The sequence below is a fragment of the Choloepus didactylus genome, chromosome 2, assembly GCF_015220235.1.
Source record: "Choloepus didactylus isolate mChoDid1 chromosome 2, mChoDid1.pri, whole genome shotgun sequence".
Lineage (NCBI taxonomy): Eukaryota > Metazoa > Chordata > Mammalia > Pilosa > Megalonychidae > Choloepus > Choloepus didactylus.
In genome coordinates this window covers 183,484,531-183,498,313 of record NC_051308.1, presented here as the reverse complement: position 1 = coordinate 183,498,313, position 13,783 = coordinate 183,484,531, and the positions used below count along the sequence as shown (strand labels likewise).

Here is a 13,783-nt window from a genome sequence, read left to right as displayed (position 1 = left end):
TTCCTTCCCTCTCTAAAAGAGGAAATGAGGGGGAGAATAATATCCATTTTTAAAAAACAGTAACCAAGACTTTTTAGAAATCTCAATTGCTAAACAACTGAAAATATTCCATAAAGCTGATATAGAATGAAATGGATTAAGAAAAATAAAGAAGAAAAATAAAGAAGAATGGGCTAGATATAATAAGGCAATTCTCAAAGTTCTGAATGATAGAATACAGGGTTATTTTATACCACAAACTTTAAGGTCTTAAAACAACTCAGTATAAGACAGGTAATATTCTCAAAACCTTGGATGTTTCCATAAAATAAATGAAATTCAGAGCCCTGCTGCATCAGCTAATGTAACAATCTCATTTATTTAAGGGTACATCCTTGTGAATATCTGTCTTTCCAGAAAATATTTCTGTATGAATATTTTTACCGTTGACGTGAGGAGGAAACTGCCAGGTCTTGTTAGTTGAGGAACTGATGTTCCTGCAATTGCCATGGCAACTGTCTGACTTATCATGCTTCCGCTCTCACTTTCATAATCATCAGTAGCTACACAAACCGGTCTTCCTCGTTGATTGTGAGTTTCTGAAGAAAAATAATTCAAAAAATTAAATAAAATTTCAGTTAGCTCAACTAACTATTGTTAAGCATGCAATTCCCGTTCCTATTTTCCATTATTCCTTAAAAGAGAAACCTTTTAACATGTAATATTTATCATTAGATTTACTTCCATTTTTTAAGTTAATAAAAGAATATTTTAACCACTTACTCGTAAGTACAGTTATTTTTATGGTTTTGTAGGGAATTCTGGCTAGTAAAATAAGATATAATAACATATAAACATTTCTGCCTTCAGGTAAGGAAACCCATTTTAGTGAGCAAAACACTAGGAAACCTACACAACTATAAGTCCCTTAAAGGTAAGGAGTTGGTTATCTTTGTTTCACCTGCCAGAGTTGTTGGCACATTACGTACTTTATGTATGTTTATTTTTGTTTAAATTGAACTGGAAGTAATTTATCAGGTTACTTGCCAGTTTAAATGCAACCTACAATGTATTCTTCATGGCAAATGAAAGAATTTAAATAAATTATAAACATGCAAAGCCAAAGCAATAACATTTTGTGGCTTCTAGTTTTTAAAAAGCCACATAACTTCAATTCATTAACCAAAGTTAGCAATAAACACAACTCTACGTATTCAGGTGAATGTTAACTCCAAATATATATTCAAATGTAACTGAGACTGATGGTGACAAACATTAATATACACTCACACAAACTATTTCCTAAAAAAAGAAGGTATAGAATTGCTAAAAAATGATTATTTTTAAATTCATCAAAAGAACTACTTACAGGAATTTTGCAATGTATTCTCTTACACATTCAATAATTTTTCAGTAATGTAGTTAAGTATTTCCAGTTCACTTTTATCAGTGTATTTGGTTTTCCTAAAATAAGATTTTTATCCTTGAGAGATTTTCTAACACTTTTAAACATTTGGCTCTGCCTTTAAAATACATCTTGAATATGCTAAATACCTGTAAAATCATACAGCTGAGGTACAGTTTCCATGATAATGCCAATCAGAGGTAGGTACAACATGGCCACCCGGGCCTTTATCTGTGGGTCAGAGAACCGTGGGTCTGAGTCGTGACTGGATAGTAAATTGTGTACCATATTGATGACTTTCTTATGCAATCCAAACAGACTATTTAAAAAGAAGATGAAGAAGCAATAGTAGTGAGGCCACAGAATTAGTTTATATCTTTAAAGCAAACATTAAGTATGGTACTGAGTGAATTTTGTTCAACTTCTTAACTTTATCACACATTTTCAAGTATTCCTATGAAACATTCCTCCTTATTACTGCATTTGAACATTAAAGAACTTAAGACCACTCACAGTTATATATAAAAGCAAAAAAAAAAAAAAAGTCATTTGATAAAATCAGATCTTTTCACATTTACCAAAAGATGATTTTTTTTTTTGTTTTTCTCAAAAACAAAAAAAAACAATCCTCTACCTAATGGATTATGTAATCCATAGGCTGGAGTTGCCTGTGGCTCTCTACTTACACTGAACTTCCTTGCTTATACTTCATTTGGGTCCTTACAACTTTCCTGGACTCTCATGACCCCTCCGTTTCAAATGAGCTAATATATTAGTAAAGGTCACTCTCACCTTCATACTGTTTTTTATTGTTGTTGTTGTTGTTTGCCTCTTTTCTTAGATTGAAGGCATTTTGGCTATGCAAGCCATTCCAATTAAAAATTCACCCATTCAAACTTCAATTGGTCCTTAATGCTACACCCTGCATCAATTTCAGATACCATTCCCTCTCCTTAGGCCTTTCAATAATAATATCAGTAGAAGATTCCAACTTTCCATAGGACAAAAAGGCCATTCTGAAGTTGCTCTACACATCTCCATCTTTACATCCAACCAATCTTCTTTCCCTTTGTATCAGAAAAATTAATTCCTTACCTTACACAGAAGGTAATTCCTCTATGTGTTCAATGAATCCCATCTTTTCTTTAATAGCTTCAATGTCTATTCTCACTAAGATCTTCCCTTCTTTCTTCAAATATGACTTGACTATCTTGAAAATACATCTTCACTTGAACCTACAGTTTCCTCTAGTTTACATTCTATTTCTATCAATAATAGACTGTTACGTTATTAATTCAGTAATAAAGTTCCTGATATAGAGTCTATACCAGGTCGTCCATTTAATTCCTCAATACCTACTCTCTTTTTTTGAAGCTAACAATTTTGAGTACTCAGAACATGGTACTGTAGCAGATTCATCATTTAATAGCTAAATGACCTTTATGAAGAATTCAACCTTTCTAAGAAGTCTCAGTTTCCCTATCTATGATATGAGGATTGTAACAGAACTTACCTCATACAATGGTTGTGAGAATTAAGTTACATGAAACATGCTAAGCACAGTGTTGCACAGTAAATTTTGCTTTTTTTAAATTATCTCTTTAAAAGGTACTAGATTTAGGATGAAGCTGAAGCTTTAAGTACAGCTGAGATGTAATGACCCAGAACCTTGAAGACATCATTGAGCTCCTGATTATACAATGGTAAAAACCCTATATTTCTCTCATTTCCATTAATGAAGACAATTTGAACCAAGGTTTTCTGTTTCTTCCAATTTAAAAACATTGAAACCATAAAAAGCATACCTCTGACCACAATGGAATGAAGCTACAAATCAATAATAGAGCACTGAAAAATCCCCAAATATATGGAAGTTAACAGCACATTCTTAAATAATCATTGGGTCAAAGAAGAAATCACAAGAGAAATCAGAAAATATCTTGAGATGAATGAAAGTGAGAATACAAAATACCAAAACTTATGGCAAGAAACAAAGGCAGTGCTTACAGGGAAATTTACAGCCTTAAATACTTACATTATAAAAGAAGAAAGAGCTCAAAACAGAGACCTAACTGCACAACTGAAAGAACTAGAAAAAGAAGAGCAAACTAAACCCAAAGTGAATAGAAGGAAAGAAATAAAGTTTAGAGCAGAAATAAACAAAATAGAGAATTTAAAAAAGAGAGAAATACAAAACCAAAGTTGGTATTTTGAAAAGAGCAATAAAATCAATAAACTATTACCTAGACTGACTAAGAAAAAAAGAGAGGAACACAAATAATCAAAATCAGAAATAAAAGGTGGGGGGCCTGGGGGGAGCATTACTAATGCCCCAAAGAAATAAAAACAATTATAAGGGATTAGTATAAAAACTCTATGTCAACAAATTTAGAGAATACAGATGAAATGGACAAATTCCTAGAAACACACAAACAACCTACACAGACTCTAAAGAAATACAAGATTTCAAGAGAACAACTTCAATAGATTGCATCAATAATCAAAAACCTCCCAATAAAAAAAAGGCACAGGATAGTTACACAGATGAATTCTATCAAACATTCTAAAACCAATTAACACCAAACCTACTCAAATTCTCCCAAAAAAACTGAAGGGGGGAAGACTCCTTAACTCATTCAATAAAGCCAATATCACCCTAAAACCAAAGCCAGATAAAGATACCACAAGAAAACTACAGACCAATATCCCTTATAAACATAGATGCAAAAATTATCAACTATTAGCAAACAGATTTAACAACAAATTAAAAGAATTACACACTATGATCAAGTGGGATTTAGCCCAGTTATGCAAGAGATTTATCCAAGTACACAGTATCAAGTGGGATTTATCCCAGGATTTTTAACATAAGAAACTCAGTTAATGTAATATACCATGTGATGGTTAAGTTCATGGGTCAACTTGGCCAGGTTTTGGTGTCCAGTTGTTTGTTCAAGCAAGCATTGGCCTGAATGTTACTAAAAGAATTATTTCATGGATTTAAACAATCAGAGAAGTCTCATCCAATCAGGCAAAGGCTTTAAAAGAAGTGATGATTTCAGCAGTCAGAAGAGAGAATTTTCATCTCTACTTCAGCCAGCCAGTTGCTCCTGGGGAATTCATTGAAAACCTTCATTGCAGTTCTCACCTTGCAACCTGCCATATGGAATCTGGACTCATGCATCCCCACAATCACATGAGACAATTCTTAAAAAATCTCATAATATTTACAGATATCTCCTGATGGTTCTGTTTCCTTAGAGAATCCTAGTAACTAACTAAACAGAGTGAAGGGAAAAAACCACATGACAATCTCAACTGATGCAGAAAAGTCACCTGACAAAATCTAGCACCTCTTCTTGATAAAAACACTTAGAAAACTAGGAATAGAAGGAAACTTCTGCAACACAATAAAAGGTATACATGAAAAACCCACTGTTAACATCATACTCAATGGTGAGAGTCTGAAAGCTTTCCCTCTAAGATGTGGAAGAAGAAAAGGATGCCCACCGTCACCACTGCTATTTGACATTGTACTGGAAGTTCTACCCAAGCAATTAGGCAAGAACAAGAAATAAAAGGCATCCAAATTGGCAAGGAAGAAGTAAAACTTTCAGTATTTAGAAATGACATAATCCCATATAGAGGAAGTCACAAAAATTGACAACAAAGCTTCCAGAGCTAATAGTCGAATTCAGCCAAGTGGCAGGGTGCAAGATCAACATGCAAAAATCAGTAGTGTTTCATTCACCAGTAATGAACAATCTAAAGAGAAAATTAAGAAAAAAATTCCATTATTAATAGCAACTAAAAGAATCAAATATCAAGGAATACATTTAACCAAGGATATAAAGGATTTATATCCAGAAAAATAGAAAGCATTGCTAAAAGAAATAAATGATACTCCATGTTCATAGATTAGAAGACTAAATATGGTCAAGACATCAATTCTACCCAAAGCAATTTGCAGATTCAATACAATCCCAATCCCAGCCTTCTTTGCAGAAATGGAAAAGCCAATCATCAAATTTATTTGGAAGGGTAAGGGGACCCAAGTAGCCAAAATCATCTTTAAAAAGAACGAAGTTGCAGGACTCACACTTCCTGATTTTAATACATTTTACAAACCTACAGTAGTCAAAGTTACTAGTGCAAGAACAGATATGTGGAACAATGGAATCAACTGAAAGTTCCATGGCCAATTAATTTTTGACAAGGGTGCCAAGTTCATTGAGTTTGGAAACAATAAACAGCCAATGGTGCTGGGAGAACTGGATATCCATACGCAGAATGAAGGGTGACCCCATCACACAAACAAAAATTTACTCAAAATGGATCAAAGACCTAAATAAAAGAGGACTATAAAACTCCTAAAAGAAAATGTAAGGCAACATCTTCAGAACCTTGTGTTAGGCAATGGTTTCTTAGACCTTACATCAAAAGCATGAGCAACAAAAGAAAAAGTAGATAAATGGGACCTCATCAAAAGTAAAAACTTTTGTGCATCAACAGATTTCATCGTAAGATAACCTGGATGAACCTTGAGGACATCATGTTGAGTGAAATATGCCAGAAACAAAAGGATAAATATTGTATGATATGAAATAATTAGAATTACCAAATTCAGAGTTGGAAACTGGAATACAGGTTACCAGGGTCTGGGGAAGGGCTGGAGAGGAGTCAAAGCTAAACTGGTACAGAATTTCTTTTGGGGGTTATAGAAAAGTTTTAGTCATATGGAATGGTGATGGTAGCACTATATTGTGAATGTAATTAACACCACTGAATTATGTATTTGAATATGGTTAAGGGGGGGAATTTTAGATGGTATATATGTCACTAAAATAAAAATTTAGAAAACACCACAGCACTGTACAATACAGTGAACTCTATTGCAAACTATGTAATATAGTTAATAGTACAATTATAAAAATATTCTTTCACCAAGTGTAACAAATGTACCACCTACACTAATGCAAGGGTGTATAATTGGGGGGTGTGTGAATTTGGAGCTCTGTATTTTCTGCATGATTTTTCTGAAAGCTATAACTTCTCTAATAATAATAATAATAATAATAAAAAGTATTAAAGAAAAAACTACTTACCCTTCAGCCTCAGGGTCTAAAATGACAGCCAACTCAGTTAATACAAGTCCTGCCAAATAATGCTGTTGACGGAAAGGCACAGACAACTCAAACATATTTGCAATCTTTTGATCCTGTACATTTGTAGAAAATCCAGAACTCTGTTGAGGAGTGGAGTAGAAAAAAATTGTAATAGCTGTGCAACAAAATATCCTACAAACAGCATTATACCAGATGAAATGTAAGCATTATCTGAAAGTGAGATAAACTGTACCTAGGGGTACTTTCTTTAGTTATTACTATTATTAGCACTGGAAAAAGTAACTGCTGTTATTTTCAACATAGGAAGCTATGATGATATCACACTTCTATTTTTTTATTTCCTTTTTCTCATATGAACCCTTTCCATCTGCTTTCACCTTTATTGCCTTATTATGTTTCAATATGACATTCTGAAGGAAAAAAAATGCAACTAAATCCAAATGTTATACTTATGTGCTCATCCCAGAGTGCAAAGGAAATATTCATAGTCAGAAATTTCAAATACTTACCAGTAAAATTATTTTTCAGAGGACATTCTATCTCTGGACTCTGGAAAATTTTCATTTTTTCAATCCACTTATTAATTGAAAAGTTTTAAACATTTTTTAATATGCAAAATATCACACAAGGTATACTTCATGGTAAGAGCATCCTCAACCTCATCTTCAGACCATCCATATTGGTTTCTTAGAATAGTAATATATTTCAAATTTCTCTACAGAGAAATCATTTTCCTAATTAGTATATAAAATGTCTCCTCCATCCTCTCTGCAGAAAAGAGGGATGTCTCTATCTGCTAGAATACAAAAATTATGTAGTTAGATGAGAAAGTGGGGACAAGATAATGGAAAAACTTCTATGGGAACATCCTGGGTGAGTGGGATGTTCAGTAGGGAGTCATATAGAAACAAATGTGTCTCATCAAAGGTTTTAGGAACTGTTATCTAAGATTAATTTGTCTCTGACTGCATAGCCCCACTTTTGGCAGGAGAAAGAGGAAGAAAACAAAATACCAGACTTCTCCATTACAGAAAGACATGTGCGAGCCTGGTAGAAGAGTATGCAGAAATAGACGGATTTATAAGCTTTTTATAAAGGTAAAGAGAAGAGTTGTGGGAGCTCTCTGATGTTTTCCAGTCTTTCTAAGTAAAGTTTAAAATTTGCTTCTATGCATATGTGGCTGAGATCTATCCTAGGGTATTATATTGTAACTGATTCAGAAATTAAATATTTCAAAAATAAAATTAAGAAGAGCTTAAGATCAACTTTACTTTAGACAGTAAGAGGTTAAGAAAGTGTTTTACTAGGAGGGAATAAAATTCAGGCTTCACTAATGCCAAAAACCACAAAATCCCTTAAGTTCAACCTGTACAATAGGACTAATAATTGTTATAATAGCCCTTAGCTATTGTTACAATAGCTAGGGAAACTAATAGCTTTTGAAGTCAAGTGTCATGCAGTGAAAACCTATAAATAACCATCTAGTTTCCTTTGGATTTTTCTGGATGCAAGAGAGTTGGTCAGGGCTTTGTCAGTTCTGCATTGCAGTTTGACTTCTTTCTCTGCTCAATTATGCTTTATCCTCCTTCCTTTCACGGTACTGATCACTAGAAACATCTTACACCCCAAACTCCATCTCAGTGTCAGTTTCCAGAGAACCCAACTTGCAAAGACATATAAATAAGTGAGTTTATGTAGGTGAATTCACATATATGTGCCTGAATCTGTAACAGGCAGTACAACACAGTGAATAAGAGCCTGGGTTCTAGAACAGAGCCAGCATGTACCTTGGTTCAAAGCCTGGCTCTACCACATTGTTCTGTGTGACCCTGAGTAAGTTACAAACCTTTCTGTGTCTCAGTTTCTTCATCTGTAAAAGAGGAATAATAATAGAACTTACCTCATAGAGTTGCTCTGATGACTAAATAAATTTATACTTATGAAGCACTTAGAACTGAGCCTATCATCCAACTATTACTCAATGAGTATTAGTTATAATTTCTTCCAGTGTTAAAATTTTTTTCACAAATATAAACTATATATATGTATATGTGTATGTATATGTATATGTATATATATATAAACTATATATATATAACTATATAACTATATATGTGTGTGTGTGTACGCGTGTATATATATATACACATGCGTACACACACATATAATCATAAATTTTGCATACCTGAGATGTTGCAGAAGAAACTGAAGGTGATGGAGATGCAGGTGGAGTAAGTAAACTGCAGGGTAAGTTTAAAGTAACATAGTGCTCATGACTGCAGATGATTCTCAGAAAATCCAACCTCAAAGACACCAGGACACTTGGGTTTGTTAATGAATAAAGCTTTGCCGATACCTTGTAAGCATTGCATAAAAAAGAGAATACCAAATAAATATATCATTTCTCCAACATTCAGATCAGAATGAGGGAATAAAGAATTAAATAACAGTACTCAGAGGGAAGGCAGTTTTGGGTATAAAGAACCACATCAGCTTTCTCCAGAGTTGCTAAAATTATGAAATTCAGAACTACAAGACTTACACTATAAATCCATTTTACTAACCTAAAAGTCATATTCTTATATTCCCAACATAGCATTAAAACTTCTATTTCTCAAAGATGCACTTTATAAGCGACTGCATATACCAACAAAATAACTACATGTCACTCAAAAGAAATTAACCATTCTTTTCATAGAACTATGTATTTACCTTTATTTTTAGTTGTCTGTTTATTTGTCTATTTTCCCAACTATACCATAAGCTACTAGAGAAAACATACTATAAACTGACTTAATAGCTATCGTATCCCTATGGTCTAGCCCAGTGTTTGGCAAATGTAATAGTTCAATGTTTGAAGAATAAAGACAAGACAAGTTTTGTTAGCGATACTACATGAATTTGGAGGAAAGTAAAATTAATATATATTATAAATATTTGAGAGTGGGTCAGTGCCCTAGCATTGATTTTAACTTCTCTGACCATAAGAAGAAACAAACATTAAAGGCATCCTATAGAACAGATCTTCAAAATTCTAAATATTAGACTGCCAAAGAGCTTTCTTGATCAGTAGTTCCCCAAAATCAATATGTGACCAGCTAGGAAGTGCCTCACAAACACTGTGTTCTACACTCCACTCCTCCAGGTTTCAAACTTCTCAGTAATTGTGGAATGGAACCCAGAGATCTGTATTTTTTTTAAAGTTCCCAAGGTAATTCTGTGATGATTATACAGCTCACTACTCAAGCTGCCCATCAGGACCAATAACCAATGTTTTCTAAAAGGCAAATTTCAATGATCAGTTGATAAAAATTTTAAAACAAAATCAGCTGTTTGTGGAAAAGTTCCAAGATGATCTTAGTTTAGTAAAAGCAAGATACTAAATGACATTTGGGACTCGGGTCTATATCTTTCCATGATTCCAAACTCCACAAATTTCAGGGTTGCATTGGGAGTAATACATGGCAAAATGCAGCTGCTTTAAAAATCACTTAAAATACAAAAAGTTTATTAGCTTTTCATTCAGGATAAATGTTCTTCTCGCATGGCATTTTGGGGCTGCTTTACATTTAGACTGCTGACTTGATGGTCTATCCATAATGGGAATTAAAAAGTGGTCATGAGTGGACCAATACAGCTCAAGGAAAAGCCAGCTGTACTGATATCACCTTGCCACAGTCTTTGTGTACTGATAAAACAAATATAATTTATTTTTTACTTAATAATTGAAACATTCTACATTTTTTTAATATCAGTATATGGATATACAACTGAAGATCTCTTAGCTGGAACCCTAAAAGGGTGAATACAGAATTTAAATTATTTGAGCGCTGTCAAATACCTGTTTATAGCAGGATTTTATAAATACCTGTTTATAGCAGGATTTTATAAGGATAAAGACAAATCCTCTGTCCATAACAGACAACAGATCATTGAGAAAGAATGCAAGGCTTGTGTTGAGTCTCTCAACCATTTCTGTGTCCTCAGAAACAGAATAAAAAGAAAAAAAATTAAAGTATGACAGTTAAATCTTAGCTTGAAAGAGAAATTTAATAAAAAATAAATTATTGTTACTTTCTGAAATCGTGACACTATATCATTAGCAATTGTGCTGACAAGAGCAGCAATGTCATCCATGAAACGTTCTGGAAAACGATTTTTTCTTGGAGCATCAAGTTTATCATTAAAGTATAAATGGTGTACCATGCTCTTTACCTGAAAAAAGATAAATGGTATTAGTTTTAATTACTTACAGATTTAATTAACAGTTACAACAACTCTAAACATTAGGCCTATTTTTTTCCTATATCATGTGATTTAAAAGACAGCTGAAATACATTTAGCTCCTCAAATATTTGAAAAAATCCATTATTTTGCATGCCCCTAAGAAATATCAAACACAATACAACTTAACCACTGCATTACATTCATAAAATCATCATATCAATAGGAACAAAGTTGTGTGTATGAAAAATTTTAATGAAAATTTTCCAAGACTCGTAATTTTGCCATTCCAAAACACCCAAATATAAGACTTGTGAGGTTAGAAACCTTACCTTCACGGCAGTATCTTCATCATCCAGCAGATCATGGCATATAGTTCAATAAATATTTGATGAATAAGTATTGATAATAAAATACTAGTTAAAAAACTAGAGCAATTTAAGTTTACAAAATGCTTTTACATACAGATTGCTATCACAAAACTGTGTAACAGTAATAAAGAATTTGAAATTCAGGGAAATTGAAAGTAAGGTTCTATAGTTATTAAACAGCAGAGTCAAGTCTTAAACCAAGTCTTTTGACTATTTTATAATTAAGATATCTGAACATACATGTAAGACTATAAAAAAATAAGTCAAAATTACCATTTTGATCTTATATTAAAAGAACATATATTGAAAATTTGATGTTTATTCTTTAGAGAAAAAACTGAGTTGCCTCTCCCTTTTTTGTGGCCCCCAATTTATTTTTTCTGTAGATTAGTACATCTCTAGAGAAAGATGTCTTGTTACTCCCAGTATAGATAAATTCAATGCTGAGAATAACTCTGTAACATAATCTGGAAGCTCCCTTTGTTTCTTTTCTTTTTTGGTTGTTTTTTTTCCCCTTTGTTTCTTATTTATGCTTTACATACTTCTTTTTGGAAGAAAACGTTCCAATGATTTCAACTTCCTAGAGACTGTATGGTTAAGAGGAAAATCCAAAGAGTAAGAATGCCTGGGTCTGAATCCTAGCTGTGCAAGCTATATATATGTCACAAATTACTTAACCTCTCTGTACTTCAGTGATACCTAGCCCAAAGGGCAGTGCTAGCATATTGTGAGTACTTTAAAAAGTCTGGTGCTTTTGTATATTTATATATACATATATGTACATATTGTAATATTAATCTGTTCATTCATTTTTAATATTATCTATTGAATTATGCAAAAAGTGTTTCTTGTTTTGTCCTTTTTGGGCAGTAACTGGCATATCTAACCATAGAAATACTGGTGGGTCTGGTTTAAAATCTACAGTATTGCCATTAAAAAACTTGCATGTTCAGGCTAGGAAATAAGGCGTCACAAGTTTCCTTAAAATAATAGCTAGCTTCTGAAACCATCTCTGAAAATTTGGACCTAAAATGAGCCTCGAACTTAATAATTCGACCTAAACTGTGCTGGGTGTCTGAAGTGTTTTTTAAGAGATGCAGCTCATGTAATTTTGTCTTGGAAGCACATGGTAAAGCCAACATGCTGGCAATAGAAAAGGATTCCTAGGATAAAAAAAAATGAGCTACCATAAAATTGTTCACTTAGGAAAAAAAAAAAAAAAGAATGTGTTTTGTTTGCTCACCATTAACTCAAAAAAGAACCAGGCTTGTTGCAAAGCTGCCTCCCGAACGCTGCCACTGCAAACAACCCATTGCAAAGCCAGTTCCTCGTGAAAAAGCTATCCAGAAATAAATCCAAAGTTATTATTAGGTCAAATCTGCTGGTACTATAAACTAAATTGCAATGCAAATAAAAATGAAGATATAATGAGAATAAGCAAAATAAGGCATATGAACCATTCAATGATGCGGTAAAGACACCCATTAACGAAACGACCATTTGTACATATAAGACATAGGCATATTTAACAGCTGAAAAAAATTACATATTACCTTGGAGTAAAATATAATTTTAAAAGGACAGGTGGGAAATATGATCCTAAATTGTACTTGCAAACAGAAATTGAACAGAAAACTCACAGTTACAAATAAGATCTTGCTTGCGCCTTAAATACATATATTAACATATACAAATACATTCATGAAATTTGCTGGTACAATTTAGGAAATAACTTTAAAAATTTGAACTTTGATATAAGCCATTAATTTTCAAGTTTTCAGGTACTTAAAGTTTTTTTTTCAAAAAAGAAGAAATCTCCTGCATTATAATGGATATGCATACAAAGCATTTGCAAATCAGTGTATATTAATACGAGAAAGGACTAACAAAACTGTGCAGAAGGGAAGCAAATCAACATATCTTACTAAGAGTGATAATTTTTCTAACTCATCTTCCTTTCCCTGGAGATTTAAAACACAAAACAGAAGCAGTTACAGAAACAGAATTAAGAGTTGATACATTTTGGTACTAAAATCTAATGATCAAATTTGAATTCACTAAACTGTGAAAATAGTCAATTCCAAAAGATATAAATATTATAATATAAAAGAACCTACACCAGAGAGGCATACCCCAAAAAGCATCATGTAAGCAGTGTTTGCTCAGATACATTTTTAGACACAAAGCAATTATTGTATAACATGCTGTAAAGATGATTTCTTATGTAATGAAATCTTACATCTATTTAAATGCTGGAATCATTTTCCCCCTATATGAATTGTCTTCATTTGAATCTACCTTTTTAGTTGGTAAGCGTCCCGTTAATGTTTGTAAGAAACTTGACGTCTCTGTGTGCGAAGACATACGATTACAACTTCGATCCATAGCCTATGGAATGAAGATGAGTGAATGATGAGATAACATTAAAGTTTGCTGTGGATGATTATGCAATTCAAGGATTATGTACAATTTTAAAAACAGAGTTTTACTGTGGTTTCAACACCAATCTATTTTATTGCTCATCTCATTTTTACCATTTAAAGCTGCTTTAATGACAAATTAGAAGTATCAAAATGGCTTCTATATATTTTTAGTTTTTAAAAAGATGAGTATTTTAATGACTATATAATATTCAGAGTGTTGCAAAGAATGAAACTTTTATCTGAGTGATCTGTAAG

At 32.8% G+C, this 13,783-nt stretch overlaps 1 protein-coding gene across 7 annotated transcripts in view; it reads right to left on the bottom strand.

The window, feature by feature from the left end:
• The window catches only part of DOCK7 (dedicator of cytokinesis 7), a 325,545-nt gene that overhangs the window by 88,957 nt on the left and 222,805 nt on the right, over positions 1–13,783 (bottom strand). For all 7 annotated transcript variants that reach the window (XR_005215342.1, XR_005215344.1, XR_005215343.1 and 4 more), the window contains 8 exons: positions 13,404–13,493; positions 12,349–12,444; positions 10,585–10,725; positions 10,379–10,492; positions 8,696–8,866; positions 6,490–6,629; positions 1,534–1,703; positions 424–578 (listed from right to left, as the gene is read on the bottom strand). Coding sequence is in view for 1 of the 7 variants with exons in the window: in XM_037827046.1 (XP_037682974.1) it covers positions 424–578; positions 1,534–1,703; positions 6,490–6,629; positions 8,696–8,866; positions 10,379–10,492; positions 10,585–10,725; positions 12,349–12,444; positions 13,404–13,493 (1,077 nt within the window). In the remaining 6 variants the exon portion in view is untranslated. The remainder of the gene's footprint in view (positions 1–423; positions 579–1,533; positions 1,704–6,489; positions 6,630–8,695; positions 8,867–10,378; positions 10,493–10,584; positions 10,726–12,348; positions 12,445–13,403; positions 13,494–13,783) is intronic.